The 14166-nt window shown below is 36.8% G+C and overlaps 1 protein-coding gene across 10 annotated transcripts in view; it reads left to right on the forward strand.

The window, feature by feature from the left end:
* stxbp5l (syntaxin binding protein 5L) overlaps nt 1–14166 on the forward strand; it is a 172277-nt gene that overhangs the window by 145901 nt on the left and 12210 nt on the right. For 5 of the 10 annotated variants that reach the window (XM_059499928.1, XM_059499933.1, XM_059499931.1 and 2 more), the window contains 3 exons: nt 605–709; nt 4244–4297; nt 6988–7170. In XM_059499928.1, coding sequence (XP_059355911.1) covers nt 605–709; nt 4244–4297; nt 6988–7170 — 342 coding nt within the window. The remainder of the gene's footprint in view (nt 1–604; nt 710–4243; nt 4298–6987; nt 7171–14166) is intronic. The other 5 variants (XM_059499934.1, XM_059499935.1, XM_059499936.1 and 2 more) reach the window with 2 other exon arrangements.

Consider the following 14166-nt stretch of genomic DNA (forward strand, 5'->3'; position numbering starts at 1 on the left):
TGAATCATTTCAAATTGGATTCTTGAACATGACAATGAGTTCACTGTACTAAAATGGCCCCCACAGTCACCAGATCTCAACCCAATAGAGCATCTTTGGGGTGTGGTGGAAAGGGAGCTCCGTGCCCTGGATGTGCATCCCACAAATCTCCATCAACTGCAAGATGCTATCCTATCAGTATGGGCCAACATCTCTAAAGAATGCTTTCAGCACCTTGTTGAATCAATGCCATTTAAGGCCGTTCTGAAGGCGAAAGGGGGTCAAACACAGTATTAGTATGGTGTTCCTAATAATCCTTTAGGTGAGTGTAAGTCATATAACAGATTCAAAATCATGTTCAACACCAAAAGTTACTTTAATTCAAACATATAAAGAGGCATGTAAGCATTTAAGCACCATATATTTTAAAATAACATAAACATAATTATTTATCATTTTTTAGAATATGATTATATTTTTTCTATTAGATTATTTAAAAATTCCTTATGTGTGATGTTCTCCACTTTTAGCATCCTGTTATGAATCCCAGTGACCTTTTACAAGCTGTTTGGCTGTATTCAATTGAGCCCGGGATGTGACAATGACTGTGATCTCTGATTTCCAGCACCCTACACCCCTTCCCTCCATAATGACCCTCGAGGCACAGGGGAACCTGTGTCCAACCTCCGATCCTGCCACTACAGTCCGGTCTTTTACCTGTTGGACAATGGTAAGAATGTGTCCAGCCCCTTAAAAACACCCACACACAGCAAGCCCCGTGGCGGTGTGGGTGTTTGTTTGGGGGTTGCATGCTGCAGTAGAGGTAGCCTCACGCTCGTAGTGCCCTGTGCTACGCTCCATGCTGCTGAGGTGTAGGTGTAGGTGTGTGTGAGTACGTATGTTAGTATGTGTAAGTGTGCTTCACGTTTGGCTATTGTAGGCATGTGTGTGATTGAGGCATGGTAGTATGTATTGTGTGTGTTGATGAGAGGGGTGATATTGTGCGTATAGCCTAGACAGAGCTTTGATCATTGAGGTCTAGTAGGGTCAGATGACTCTTTTTTTATGTGTAAATAAAGTGTGTTTTAATTTTTGTCATATGTTCTTAATTTTTGAAACATTATGGAAATGTTCTATTCAGTACTTGCAAAAAAAAAAAAAAAATTATATAAATTTATTATTTATATAAACAAAATTATACAATTAGTTTGTTTGGTTTTATTAGAAATCATACAAATATATGAGGTGCTAAGCTTTTTACCCACATTCGGGTACAAATACTTAAGCAAAAGTAATATATTTTGCATTAATATTTAAGTTAATACTTGTTCAAAACAATCACTTCAGCAAAGATTGTACCATTTTCTGTAAATGTTATTATTTCAATAAATTAAATAATTTAAATTATGTAAAACATACATACACTCATTGTAAAAGTACAAAATATAAAAGACAAAAATTCTGAAATAATAATTTATGGTAGAAACAATAAATAGATTTTATGATATGATTAATACCATATTTTAAAATATGATGTTTTCATGCGTCTTAATAAATTATACTAATCACTATATATTATCTCAAAATGGAAAGCTCAGCCATATATTTCACATCAATTACCTTTGGCCCCAACAAATGCACCTTCAGCCCCATTGTACCGTACTATTAAAATTTTGCTTGAGTATGATTAACAAAATCAGTTCTAACATGTAGCTTTTTGCAAGATCTCACTGGGCTCATAATGTACAGCATGACAAACAAAATCTGTAAAAAAAAACAAAAAAAAAAATTTCTTTAGTTAGACCCCAACAGGCTCTCAAGAGTTTTCTTTTGGCCCTCAGTAGCTCCACCATCCATGCTTGTACAGTATGTGTGTTATTGAGTAGAAGGTTTTTTTTTTTTTTTTGAAGACATTTACAATAGCTTAAAATTGAATTCATTGGTTAACTAATTTTACCAATGATTAGTGCTCTATTCATTCTCTATATTGATAAAGTTTAAGTTTTGCAAATAGCAAATAGTTAAATTTTTTAACTCATAGTTGTGTAGATGCAACTAATGTAAATTAATTTAACACTAATGTGCCAGACTGCAAAGCTTTGTCTCCTAGAGCATGGCAGAGAGAATGGCTACAAGCATGATAATTATATGCTATTAATGCTTTTGTTCACTTTTGAAAATGTGCTGCATGTGAATGGCCTTTTTTTTTTACTGTTGGCTCACTTTAAAAAACAAATAAATACTGGATCACTACAAAGGTGACCAAATTGGTCATGCTAAGTAGTGACGTATTTTTGAATGTATTTTTGATGAAAGTCAAAAGAGCGGAAAATACTGAAGATTTGACATTTTATTTCAGCAACAACAACACTGTGGCTCAAAAATGCTAATGCATGCTTCTGAGAATGAAATTCCTCTGAATTCATCGTAGAGTCTGGCATCTGCATTTTTACTCCTGAAGTATATCTGCCTCAACGAATTAGCGGAAGATGACATGAGCTGAAAGCAAAGGAGTAGGTAAATCTTCCAAGTTGCAGTGCAGGATTGCAGAAGACATTTTTTAAGATGTTTCCGAAAACAATCCCAAATTACCGTTCATCCGAGTCAGGCTCACAGAGGAGTCAACGGGATTGAAGCCATGGTGCTCAAAACGTTCTAACAAGCAGCTAAACAACTCCTTAAATTGTGCCCATGAAAAAACAAACAAACAAAAAAAAAAACAATAATACAGGGTGGCCACTTGAGGTCTGATGTTGAAATCAGCAGATGCCAGCTGTAATGTTTGCCATTGTAGCTGTACCACTGGATAACAGTAACAAAAGATGTCCAACATGGGTTTATTAAGACAGTCTATACACACAAAATACACAAAATGGCTTTAATGTGCTGCTCTCATATCAACGTGTACTTAGCCCACATTTCCTGTGGATCTCTCTGTCATGTTTACACACCTGCATATGTGTGCACAGACTGATTTTATCAGTGTATAGAGTAATGGGAAGCATTCGACATCTAAGGCACACTTTATTGATCCCAGAATGTTAATTACTGCCATTTTCAGGAGCAATTTCCGCTTTGTCTTATGCTCAAATCTCATCCAACTCCACATACATGGAAGAAGAGATGGAGAGAGAGGATGATACATCTCTACTATTGGTTTGGTTTACTAGTATGATCCAGTTAGCAGGGGTCCGGTAATGCCACAAGTGCACTTCTAAAAATCATCTTCCATTCAAATTGAAAATTTTACATTTTTGCAAGTAACATAAAAGACTCGGTGGTAAAACGGATGGCCTTTCTCCAGCCAAGACGAATAGGAGTGCTAATGGATAGCTTACGCCAGATATTTTAGACCTCTTTGGTCAACATAGGAAAGCAAATTGCATTCATCAAATCATTTTGTGGAATCCATAAGTGGAAAAGCGTTAGCACCCTGTTGAAAATGACATTCTAAAATCACATCCTACTTTAAAATCATTGAATCGAAATGATGCTTAGGAGGAGAGTGTCATCTTGGGAAGTATTCTGCTTGATGTGTTTTAGTGTTCTGGAGTACATCATATAAATAGAGACTTTGAGAGACGTTCTTTGGGATACCATGCCTGGTTATGAAATGTATTTGCCTGTATAGCATTGGAAACTGCTGTTGAATTAGTATTTTGGATCCACTCATACATATTTGTTCAAATTTTCTTTTAAATCCCATTTCAGCAGTAATCTTTGCCATATTAGACATTTACTTCAGTGTACACTATAACCTTTGTGGTGCAAAATGCTTGCAAAATGTTGACCTCACTTTTTTTATCTGATTACACTTTAATTTGAAGCTCTTATTGTGTATGCACGCACACATGTAATTGGTTTCTGTGTGGTTTTTGTGGTTTCTGATCAATACAGTACAATAGATCCAATCTGTATATTTTACATTTATTTTGATTGATTCATGCATTATTTTCCCCCTATCAAAATGGAAGGAAACGGAAATGAAAAAATTGGATTTTAAGTTATACATTTCAACTTAGATGCATTCTGTATGCATGTGTTTGCTTGCCTAAAAACAGACAAATCCGTTTATCTGGTGGCAGTATGCGATCAGGCATGACTGTCGAATGAAACATTACATGTCAGTGTGTACACCTGCATGTGTTACACTAAATGATTTTCTTTCTTTTTTTTATTTATTTGAGCTTAAGTCTTTATTTTGCCTTTTGTTTTGTTTTCTTATCTGCATTAATTGCCCCTTTCTGTCCTATTTTTGTTTCAGTCAAGGGACCAGGCAGAAAGTTAAGTCTACCAACAGATCTTAAGACTGATCTTGGTACGGTAGGCCGAAAGCGAGCAGACCTTTTTCCTTATTCTTGCCTTCGATGCATCAACTTTCTCTGTTTCCATCCTGTTGAGAATGACATGATGAAGCATTTTACAGTTTATATTTAATGTATTTTTATTCTTTCACTTTCTTCTCATTTGAATTCATGAGGTAGCGCAAAATTTCCCTCCTCACATCTCTGCGTGTGGCCTTTTTATTTATTTATTTTTTATTATGCTTCTCAATGTACATTTTGCAAGTGTTTACAAAGGTGGTTTGTTCAACATACTCATTCTTAAGTTAAGAAAGGTATCACTCTGAAACCTTGCTCTTTCGTGACTGGTTCATTCTTTACGTCTTAAAGGCATTGCTCCATCGTAATTGGGTCATTCTATACCTCAGAACATGCTCTAACCCTATTGGACCATTCTCTAACTCTATGAAAAGCCTGCTCATTTGTGATTGGACCATCTTCTACCTCTGAACGACATGCACTAATGTATTGAGATCATTCTCTGCAAGTGAGCTTGCCTCATCGTGACTTGGATCATTCTTCAGCCTTGTACGGAAATACTCCGAATTGTCTCACTCTGTCTCTTTCGCTGAATATCTTTCCTTGTTCTCTTTTCCTTTTTCTTTCCTTTTGTCTGGCTTTTTGTTTCATGCTAGGCTGTGACTAACATAACTCTCGCTGAGGGCTGAACAATTTCCTCTCCAATTTCTTGTGCCAAACTTGACCTAATGTGTAATAATGAAAGTGTTCCTTCAACAGGTCAATCTGTGCAGCATTACAAAGGAAAATAGACCATCTGGGCCATGAATGATTACACTTGTTTCCAATCCTCGAAGGTTTCGATTTGCGCTTGGAAAAATATTAGAACTTAGAAAGCGAGTCTTGGGTCATTTTGTAATATGAAAATATCTTGAAGGTTTAGGTCATAAAAACAGAAAAAGACATAAAAATCAATACTTATTAGAAAGCCAATTTATGAGTGTTGTGTGAGTGTAATGTAAGTGTGTGTGGCTCAAATAGAGAGTTAGGGTGTGTGTCTACAGGTAGGTTCTCTGTAGTTTTGTGCTTAGAACTGTCTCCCCTTGAATGCACTGGGGCTTTTGTAATATTTACTACTATCCTAAACCTTCAGTTTGGATCTTTCATTGAACCTGGGCTCATTTAGAAACTCCGTCCCTGGTGCAGGCCAGGGAAAACAGATGTAAAGACATCTGCGGAATGTTTTTGAAAGAAAAAAAATTAACAGTGCATTTATTTGATAGATATAGTGTATAACAGGAATATTGTGGGGATATTGTTACAATTTAAATTACATGTTTTCAAATGTAAACAATTTTAAAATATAATTTATTCCTATGATGGCAAAGCTGTATTTTCAGCAGCCATTATTCCAGTCTTCATTGTCACATGATACTTATATCATATTAACATGCTGATTTTAGTGCTCAAGAAACTTTTCTATTTGTATCTTTGTTGAATATACTGTAGATGGGTTGCTTAATTATGTTTTTCAAAACCATAAAATATTTTATATATAAATTACTGCCGACCCCAACATTTTAAATGTTATTGTGTAAATTATGCTATAAAAACGTGTTGTGCATACAAGAAAATATTAACTAACAAATGTAGTTTTTAAAAATGATGATTTAAGTTTCTTAAATGTACTACAGATGGTGTTCTTAATAGTGCTTTGTTTTACCATGAGTCAGTGTCAAAGTTTTGGTTGCCAAGTCTACTGTGTGATATAAAAATGAGTAGAAATCCCACTGATATGTAATGACAGCAGACAGTCGTGGATTTGGATGGCTGCGTTGGCATGAAAATGACTGATATAAAATGAAGGAAGTAAGGGAAATATAGCTAGAATGTCAAAATAGTCAGGAGTCAGTCATAACCTAGAGGATACTGTAGAACATATAAACAGACTGCCTCCATCTGAGAGCTTCTGGCTACAGGATGTCTCTCTCAGGTAGACGGTAGTAAGACTTTGCTCCAGGTGTGTTGGAGCTGTTGTTGAAAAATGGGCTGTTTTAGATGCAGGGAGTTTGAATCTGGGTCTTTTCCTGCATACTCAACCAGACCTCCCTCAACTTCCTGCATAAACAGACTGCAGATGGAAGCCTCTGTTGTTCTGTGAAATCAATTCCTCCACCTTCATCCTTTCAAGTCTCTGAGTAGAGAAGGGATGAGAAAGCCTCTCTGAATGCTTAATTTTATGAACAGCTACCATTACCTTCAACTTTCCTTTCCTTTTCCATGTCCTTTTTCATTTATTATTTTTGTATTTCTACTTCTCTTTACATTTTCCTTTCCTTTTCCTGTTCATTGTTTCTTTTTCCCCCATTTTATTTATTTTTCTTTTTCATTTCCTTTTCTTTCCCCCTTTCCTTCTATTTCCATTATCCCTTTCTCTTTTTCTGTTCCAATTTCTTTTCCCTTCCCTTTCCATTTTCCTTTTTCCTTTTCCCTTCCATTTTCCTTTGTCCTTTTTAAATAAGAATGATTTTTGGCTGATTAAAGCTGCTATTAAATGACTGCTTCCTCTTACTGTTAACGCTTCTCTGTCCTTTGCTGCTGCATTGTTTTCATCCCACTGCCCTCTTCACCTCTCTTTCTCTCTCACACATTCTTCCATTTCTAATCTCATTTGTGTTTTTTGATAATGCTATGCCCATTGTTACAGATCATGTGAATGGACATTGCACTAGCCCGACCTCCCAGCCCTGTCCAACTGGGAGGGCCAGAGTCCTGGGGGGCACTGAAGGGCCACGCCTTGCCCGCAGGGGTGCTGGTCGACCGCCCTTCCGCAAGGCCCAGTCCGCCGCATGCATGGAGGTCTCTTTGCCTGTGTCCTCCCTCACCGAAGGTGTGTGCTTGTTCTCCAGCTCCTTTATCCTTTAATCCATTTACCTTTTTATCCCCTATCTCCCCACTGCCCATTTCCCTTATGCATGTTTAACAATCATCAAGGGATACAAGGAGGAGGCTATGGGGGTTTATTGCTATGTTACTGACAATGTGATTTCAATGGCTTTTCTTTGATTTTTTTTTTCCACCTTTTGGAGAGATTGGTGATTACTAAAGCCTTATCATGCCACACAGGAAGCATATCCCTTTTCCACTGAACCAGTGCTCGACCAGGGGATCTGTGGACCTCTTCCAGCACTGCCAGAGCCACATTTCAGAGCCAAACAATGCTATAACTCCCCACAAACAAATATGGTACATCATGGTCTTTTTTCTTGGATTTAAAGGGAGAGTACCCTCAAAAATTTAAATTATATCATCATTTACTCAGCCTCATGTTGCTCCAAACCCATTTGACTTTCCTCTGGGGGATGAGATGACTGACACCCTCAGTCACCATTTAATTTAATTGCATCATTTTTCCATGCAGTAAAAGTCACTGTAGTGTGGCCACATACACTCAAGACTTGACAGAATTCACATACTGTGCTTGTGAGGTTTCATACCCCTTTGAGAATCTTAAGTTGTGGGATGAGGTTGTTTCCTCTTTAAGAGATGTACTTTTGCATTTTTTGACGGAGTCCATTAAAGTCAAAAACTATAGAATACCCAAGACAGTTCACTTATATAGTTTTGAATGGGAAAAAATGTAACAACATTTATGACACAGTTGTTGTTAGATTTCTTTGGTGATTTCAGATATGAAATTTAATCCTAAACTTAATGAACAGCTTTGGAGAAGTTTCCCCATTCAAAGAGATAGGAGCTGCACTTGGATGCCAGAGAGGCGTTTCAAAGAGACTTTGATTAGTGGTTTAAATGGTTCACTGCTTTTCATCCAATTTCCATGCTGCTTGTGTTTGCATTAACACCTACATGGGCAGACCGTGATGCTCTTGAACATCTCCAAAGATTTTTGTTGTTGTTGTGGTTTTACTAGATGATGGCCAATTTAGTCACTCTCGAGATACCAGAGTTTTGGGAACAGCAAGCTGCAGCATGGGTCACCCAGACAGAGACAGTTTGTATGTTGGGGTCACCACATCTAGGTATTTCTGCTTTTAAATGAACAAAGACACTGAATTGAATGAAAAACCGTGAACCGACTGAATCACCTTAATGCACGCCAACCAAAATGCAAGCATAACATTCCTACAAGGGAAACAACCTCAACATGCAAGTTAAGCACAGTAGGCTAATTTTGTCACATCTTTAGGTGTGTGCTGCTAAAACTGGTGACTGCAGTAATTCTTCCTAACATTTCCTTATGTGTTTCAGGGAAAAGATTAAGTCATATAGGTTTGGATTTACAATTAATTTCCATGTATTTATATCAAAACTGGACCAGATTGGGCTCTGGCACCTTGTTGGTGGAAAAGGGGTAACAGAGTATCTTATGCATCAGTTACCATACTCCATTTTTTACTGAAATTATGGTGGAAAGTTTTTGTGATCTCATATTAGGTTTGTGTTTTAAACTTTAATTAAATTTAAATCCCATTTATCCTGATTAAAACCAATATTAGGATGAATGGGATAAACGCTGATGAAATAAGTGAGTTATTTTTTTTTTTTTAACCAGCCTTTCAAAAGTCATCAAAATTCAAACGAAAAGAAGAAGAAAGGGCACAAACCTTTCGAAGTGTGACTCACAAAAACGACTTGGCTTTTCAAGCTTTGGGGATCTTCTGTCCCTTTTATGTTTGAGACCGTATGTGTGCTTCAAACATGGAGGCTGAGGCAGACACCGCTGTGAGCCTAATTATACTTTTTGTTTTTAATGCTTTTAATTACTACCTCTACACACAGTCGTTTGACGGGTGGGTTTATGATGTGTATTAAAAAATTTATGTTGGCAGTCTCTTTGCAAGCTAAGGTTTGAGTTTACGCAACAAATATGATTGAGGAATTATTTCTCTTCAAGCATCTTTCATAATATGAAATGAGATTGCAGCTGTTTCCTCTGGATCACTAGAAGGGAATTAACCAAAATGAAATACATGGACAATCCAATCATCACTATCAACACAACACATTTCTACAAAACACATAATCAGAATATGTGTGTATGTTCAAATGTTTCTTCATATCACCTCCAGAGTGTGTGAGTGTGTGTTACAAGAGCCCTGCTTTAAAGAGGTCATATCATGAAAAACAAATATATCTCTTTCACATCTTTCTCTGGCTGCTGCTTCTTATATCCTTGAACCTCAGGATAAAAAATATTATTATTATATTTAGGTCCATAATGTATGTGGTATGACTCCTTTAACTGTTATCAGGGGCATGCATGCAGCAAACATGACTTCTGTATGTTTTTATCTCATGTCAATTCTTTGTCCTTGGCAGTCATATATGTCCCCAAAAGCATGTCTTGTTCATATTAGTGTGATCTGTACAGCGGTAACGCATCACTTAGATCCTATCCTTGCTTGAGCACCGACTTCCTGTCATTCACTAATCCAATCGCAGCGATAGGCAGTGTCTCCTCCTGTGCCTTCATCTGTGTCCATAATCCTGTTTACGTGAAGGACGCCAACCAGGACAACCAGCCCAAGTCGAACGGCAACATAGAAACAGTGTCACACAGTTCATAAGGTTTTCACAGTGACTGGATGGTTCCCAGAATGACATGCTGTGCACTGATATTGCTTTAACCTTATAACCTCTATTTGATTTCATTTTTTGAGAAAAATTGTGATTTCTCACAAACTGCTATAAAGTCTTCCTGTCACCCCTTTTTCTTTCTTTTTTATTTTCAGCTGGGCAGTAGTGCAGTATTCATCTCTGAAGCTCTTCTGCACAGAATCAGCTTGAATTTTTTTTTTTATTTAATAATGCTGCGATATTCAAATTAATCCACGTTTGTCTAGATATAGACAGACAGACCCATTTTTTTTCTCCACACTTGGAAAAGTTTTAATGTCCGTTAGAAGACTGCCTACTGCTTCTTTGGTCTCAACGCGTGGCGTGCGTCCCTATCGCTACAGTAACAGGCATGTGGTGCCGCAGTGGGGTCGCTGGGATAATTAAAGGTCAATTAGCAGCAAGAAGAGCTAGGCCCTCGCTAATGAGACACGCAACAGGAAGAGAGAGCTGCGGGAAGTTGGGATACGTAGTCTCATATAGACAGCATTAAGGATGGAAAGACACACGTACATACTTGATGTTAGCAAAATAAGGACAGTTACAGAAATGTGTTACAAGTCAATGAATAAGTGGTAGTGGATGGGACTTTCAATCATCCCATTGTCTCATTGACATCTCATTATCCCATTAAAATCTACTGAGTCACATCCCATTTACCAAAAACAATCATTTGCTGATTCATTTAGAGCATTTTCTGCAGGTTGCATCATAATGGAAGTATGTGGCAATATGTAGGTATCTTTTTGTGAGTCAATCATTCAATCACACACTCAATTATTTGATTAATTTAACAAGAATCATTTGTTAACTTGTTAAAATAAAAAATAAGCGCCATATTAAATTTACATGGTTAAAAACAACGTAGTGAGAGATGGATTACAGTGTTTGCAATGGCATGTGCTTTATAAAAAGGTCCTAGATTAAAATACATTTTCATAACAGTTTAATAATTTTCAAAAGGTTTTTGTCTACTTGAAGACTTTTAAAAGATGTGTTGTCAGCTGAACAATTGGAAAGATGGTAAAGAGCACAATCCATTAAACACATTGTACTTCTACAAACCCGATTCAAAAAAGGTTGGGACACAAATTGTGAATAAAAACAGAATGCAATGATGTGGAAGTTTCAAATTTCAATATTTTATTCAGAATACAACAGATGACATATCAAATGTTTAAACTGAGAAAATTTATAATTTTAAGGGGGAAAAAAGTTGATTTTAAATTTCATGGCATCAACAGATCTCAAAAAAGTTGGGACAAGGCCATGTTTACCACTGTGTGGCATCCCCTCTTCTTTTTATACCAGTCTGTAAATGTCTGGGGACTGAGCTGACAAGTTTTTCAATTTTAAGAAAAGGAATGTTGTCCCATTCTTGTCTAATACAGGCTTCTAGTTGCTCAACTGCTTAGGTCCTCTTTGTCGCATCTTCCTCTTTATGATGCGCCAAATGTTTTCTATGGGTAAAAGATCTGGACTGCAGGCCATTTCAGTACCCGGATCCTTCTTCTACGCAGCCATGATGTTGTAACTGATGCAATATGTGGTCTGGAATTGTCATGTTGGAAAATGCAAAGTCTTCCCTGAAAGAGACAACGTCTGGATGGGAGCATATGTTGTTCTAGAACTTAGATATACCTTTCAGCATTGATGGTGCCTCTCCAGATATGTAAGCTGCCCATGCCACACGCACTCATGCATACCATCAGAGATGCAGGCTTCTGAACTGAGCGCTGTTAACAACTTGGGTTGTCCTTGTCCTCTTTAGTCCGGATGATATGGCGTCCCAGTTATCCAAAAAGAAATTCAAATTTTTATTCGTCTGACCACAAAACAGTTTTCCAGTTTGCCTCAGTCCATTTTAAATGAGCCTTGGCCCAGAGAAAATGCCTGCGCTTCTGGATCATTTTTAGATATGGTTTCTTTTTTTACCTATAGAGTTTTAGCCGGCAACGGCGAATGGCACGGTGGATTGTGTTCACCGACAATGTTTTCTGGAAGTATTCCTGAGCCCATGTTGTGATTTCCATTACAGTAGCATTCCTGTATGTGATGCTGTGCCGTCTAAGGGCCAAAGATCACGGGCATCCAGTATGGTTTTCCAGCCTTGACCCTTACGCACAGAGATTGTTCCAGATTCTCTGAATCTTTGGATGATATTATGCACTGTAGATGATGATAACTTCAAACTCTTTGCAATTTTTCTCTGAGAAACTCCTTTCTGATATTACTCCACTATTTTTCGCCACAGCATTGAGGGGATTGGTGATCCTCTGCCCATCTTGACTTCTGAGAGACACTGCCACTCTGAGCGGCTCTTTTTATACCCAATCATGTTGCCAATTGACCTAATAAGTTGCAAATTGGTCCTCCAGTTGTTCCTTATATGTACATTTAACTTTTCCGGTCTCGTATTGCTACCTGTCCCAACTTTTTTGTAATGTGTAGCTCTCATGAAATCCAAAATGAGCTAATTTTTGGCATGACATTTCAAAATTCGACATTTCAACATTTGATATGTCATCTATATTCTATTGTGAATAAAACGTAAGTTTATGAGATTTGTAAATTATTCTATTCCTTTTTTACTCACAATTTGTACAGTGTCCCAACTTTTTTGGAATCTGGTTTGTATAATTCACAGCCTTATTTTCATTGCTTTCAGAAATTAAATATGGCACTGACTAAGGTCTATAAGACTAAGCAACATGTATGTGTATACACAAACTATAAACATAGAGGATCAGAAAAGTGAATCACTGAGGAACCCACAACAGACAGAAAAAAAAAAATCCACAGAATCGTTTGCCTGTCCCACAGAAAGAGTGCGTTGTTGCTTTTGCTAATAATAGGTGTGTCATTTGGCTCCCCTGCAGTGATTGACAAGTCAGTGACCTCAGCAAAAGAGTCCCAGAGAGAGTGAGAACGAGTGAGCAGATCATTTCTCTCAGCCATCTATGTCATGAAATATTCACACTAACAGGCTTACAGGATGGATACGACTAATTATGTTCACAGTTCCCGCAGATACAGGTGCCGTCGGTAGAAAAGGTCAATTTGCGTGTCTTTTCACAAACATATGTAATTTTATGTGTGAACATTTTGCTCTGTGTGAGAGTGGATTTGTGGGTTTGTTTTCGGTTTGCTTTGTGTTATACTGCTTGGGAAATGAATGCTGGAAGACATCAGAGTCCCGTCTTAGTCTGTGTTAATGAGATAGTTCACCCAAAAATGAAAATTCGGTCATTTACTCGTTCTAAACCCATTAGACTTTATATGTTATGTGGAACATTAAAAAAAAAAAAAAAAAAAAAAAAAAAAAAAAAAAAAAAAAAAAGGTTCTTAATGCTTTTTGTGAAAGCACACAGTGACTGGAAATTTCAAAAAAAGTAAAAGTACACACAAAAAAAAGTTAAAAAATCTCCATACCATAAAATTATTCATACACCTCATAATTTATGCTAAAGTGATTGGTCTCCCATGAGCTATTCATTCATTTTGAAAGACTTTTTTCATGGTAAACCGAAAGAAACTAATGATTTGTTCACCTCTCGAGTCTTCTGGTCTTATAGACATTATTTCTTTTGTGACATGAAAGCCACATAGGTTATGTAACAGGAATGATTACATTGGTGACGGTGATGTACAACTCAGACAAGAAGACGCAATTGAGAAATAATTTAATCATTAATAATTTCTCATAATATATCTTTGGCTGGTATTGTCATGATTTTCTCATTTGGAAAATGGTGAAAGATGATGCAAGTAGACGTTCGAGAATTTTGGCTACTGGAAATGTAACATTTGAATTATTTTTTAATAACTCTGTTCATATGAATGAAATGACTTGAATAAAGATTTGTTCATTTTGCTGAACAAGATTCAAAATTATCTGATCTTCCCATTACTATTTAACACGTTTTTGAACATTTTGAAGCCAGTATTATAGGTTTGGACCGACATGAGTGTGAGTAAATGATGACAGAAATTTCATTTTTGAGTGAAATGACCCATTAATTATTGTGATCACACACACATATGGCAGCCCAGAAAGTATTTAATTCTGTCTACGGTTTAGATTTTTTTTATTATTATTATTTATTTATATATATTGGCTATCTAATCTACTGAAATGTTGTGGGCAGGTATTTGAAAAAATATCGATCTGTCAGGACCCTTTTTTCTTTCTTTCTTTCTTTCTTGCACATTGGTTTATCTGTTTTCTTTCTCTCTCTTTTTCTGTCAC

The sequence above is a fragment of the Carassius carassius genome, chromosome 19 (genome assembly GCF_963082965.1).
Source record: "Carassius carassius chromosome 19, fCarCar2.1, whole genome shotgun sequence".
In the NCBI taxonomy this organism is placed as follows: domain Eukaryota; kingdom Metazoa; phylum Chordata; class Actinopteri; order Cypriniformes; family Cyprinidae; genus Carassius; species Carassius carassius.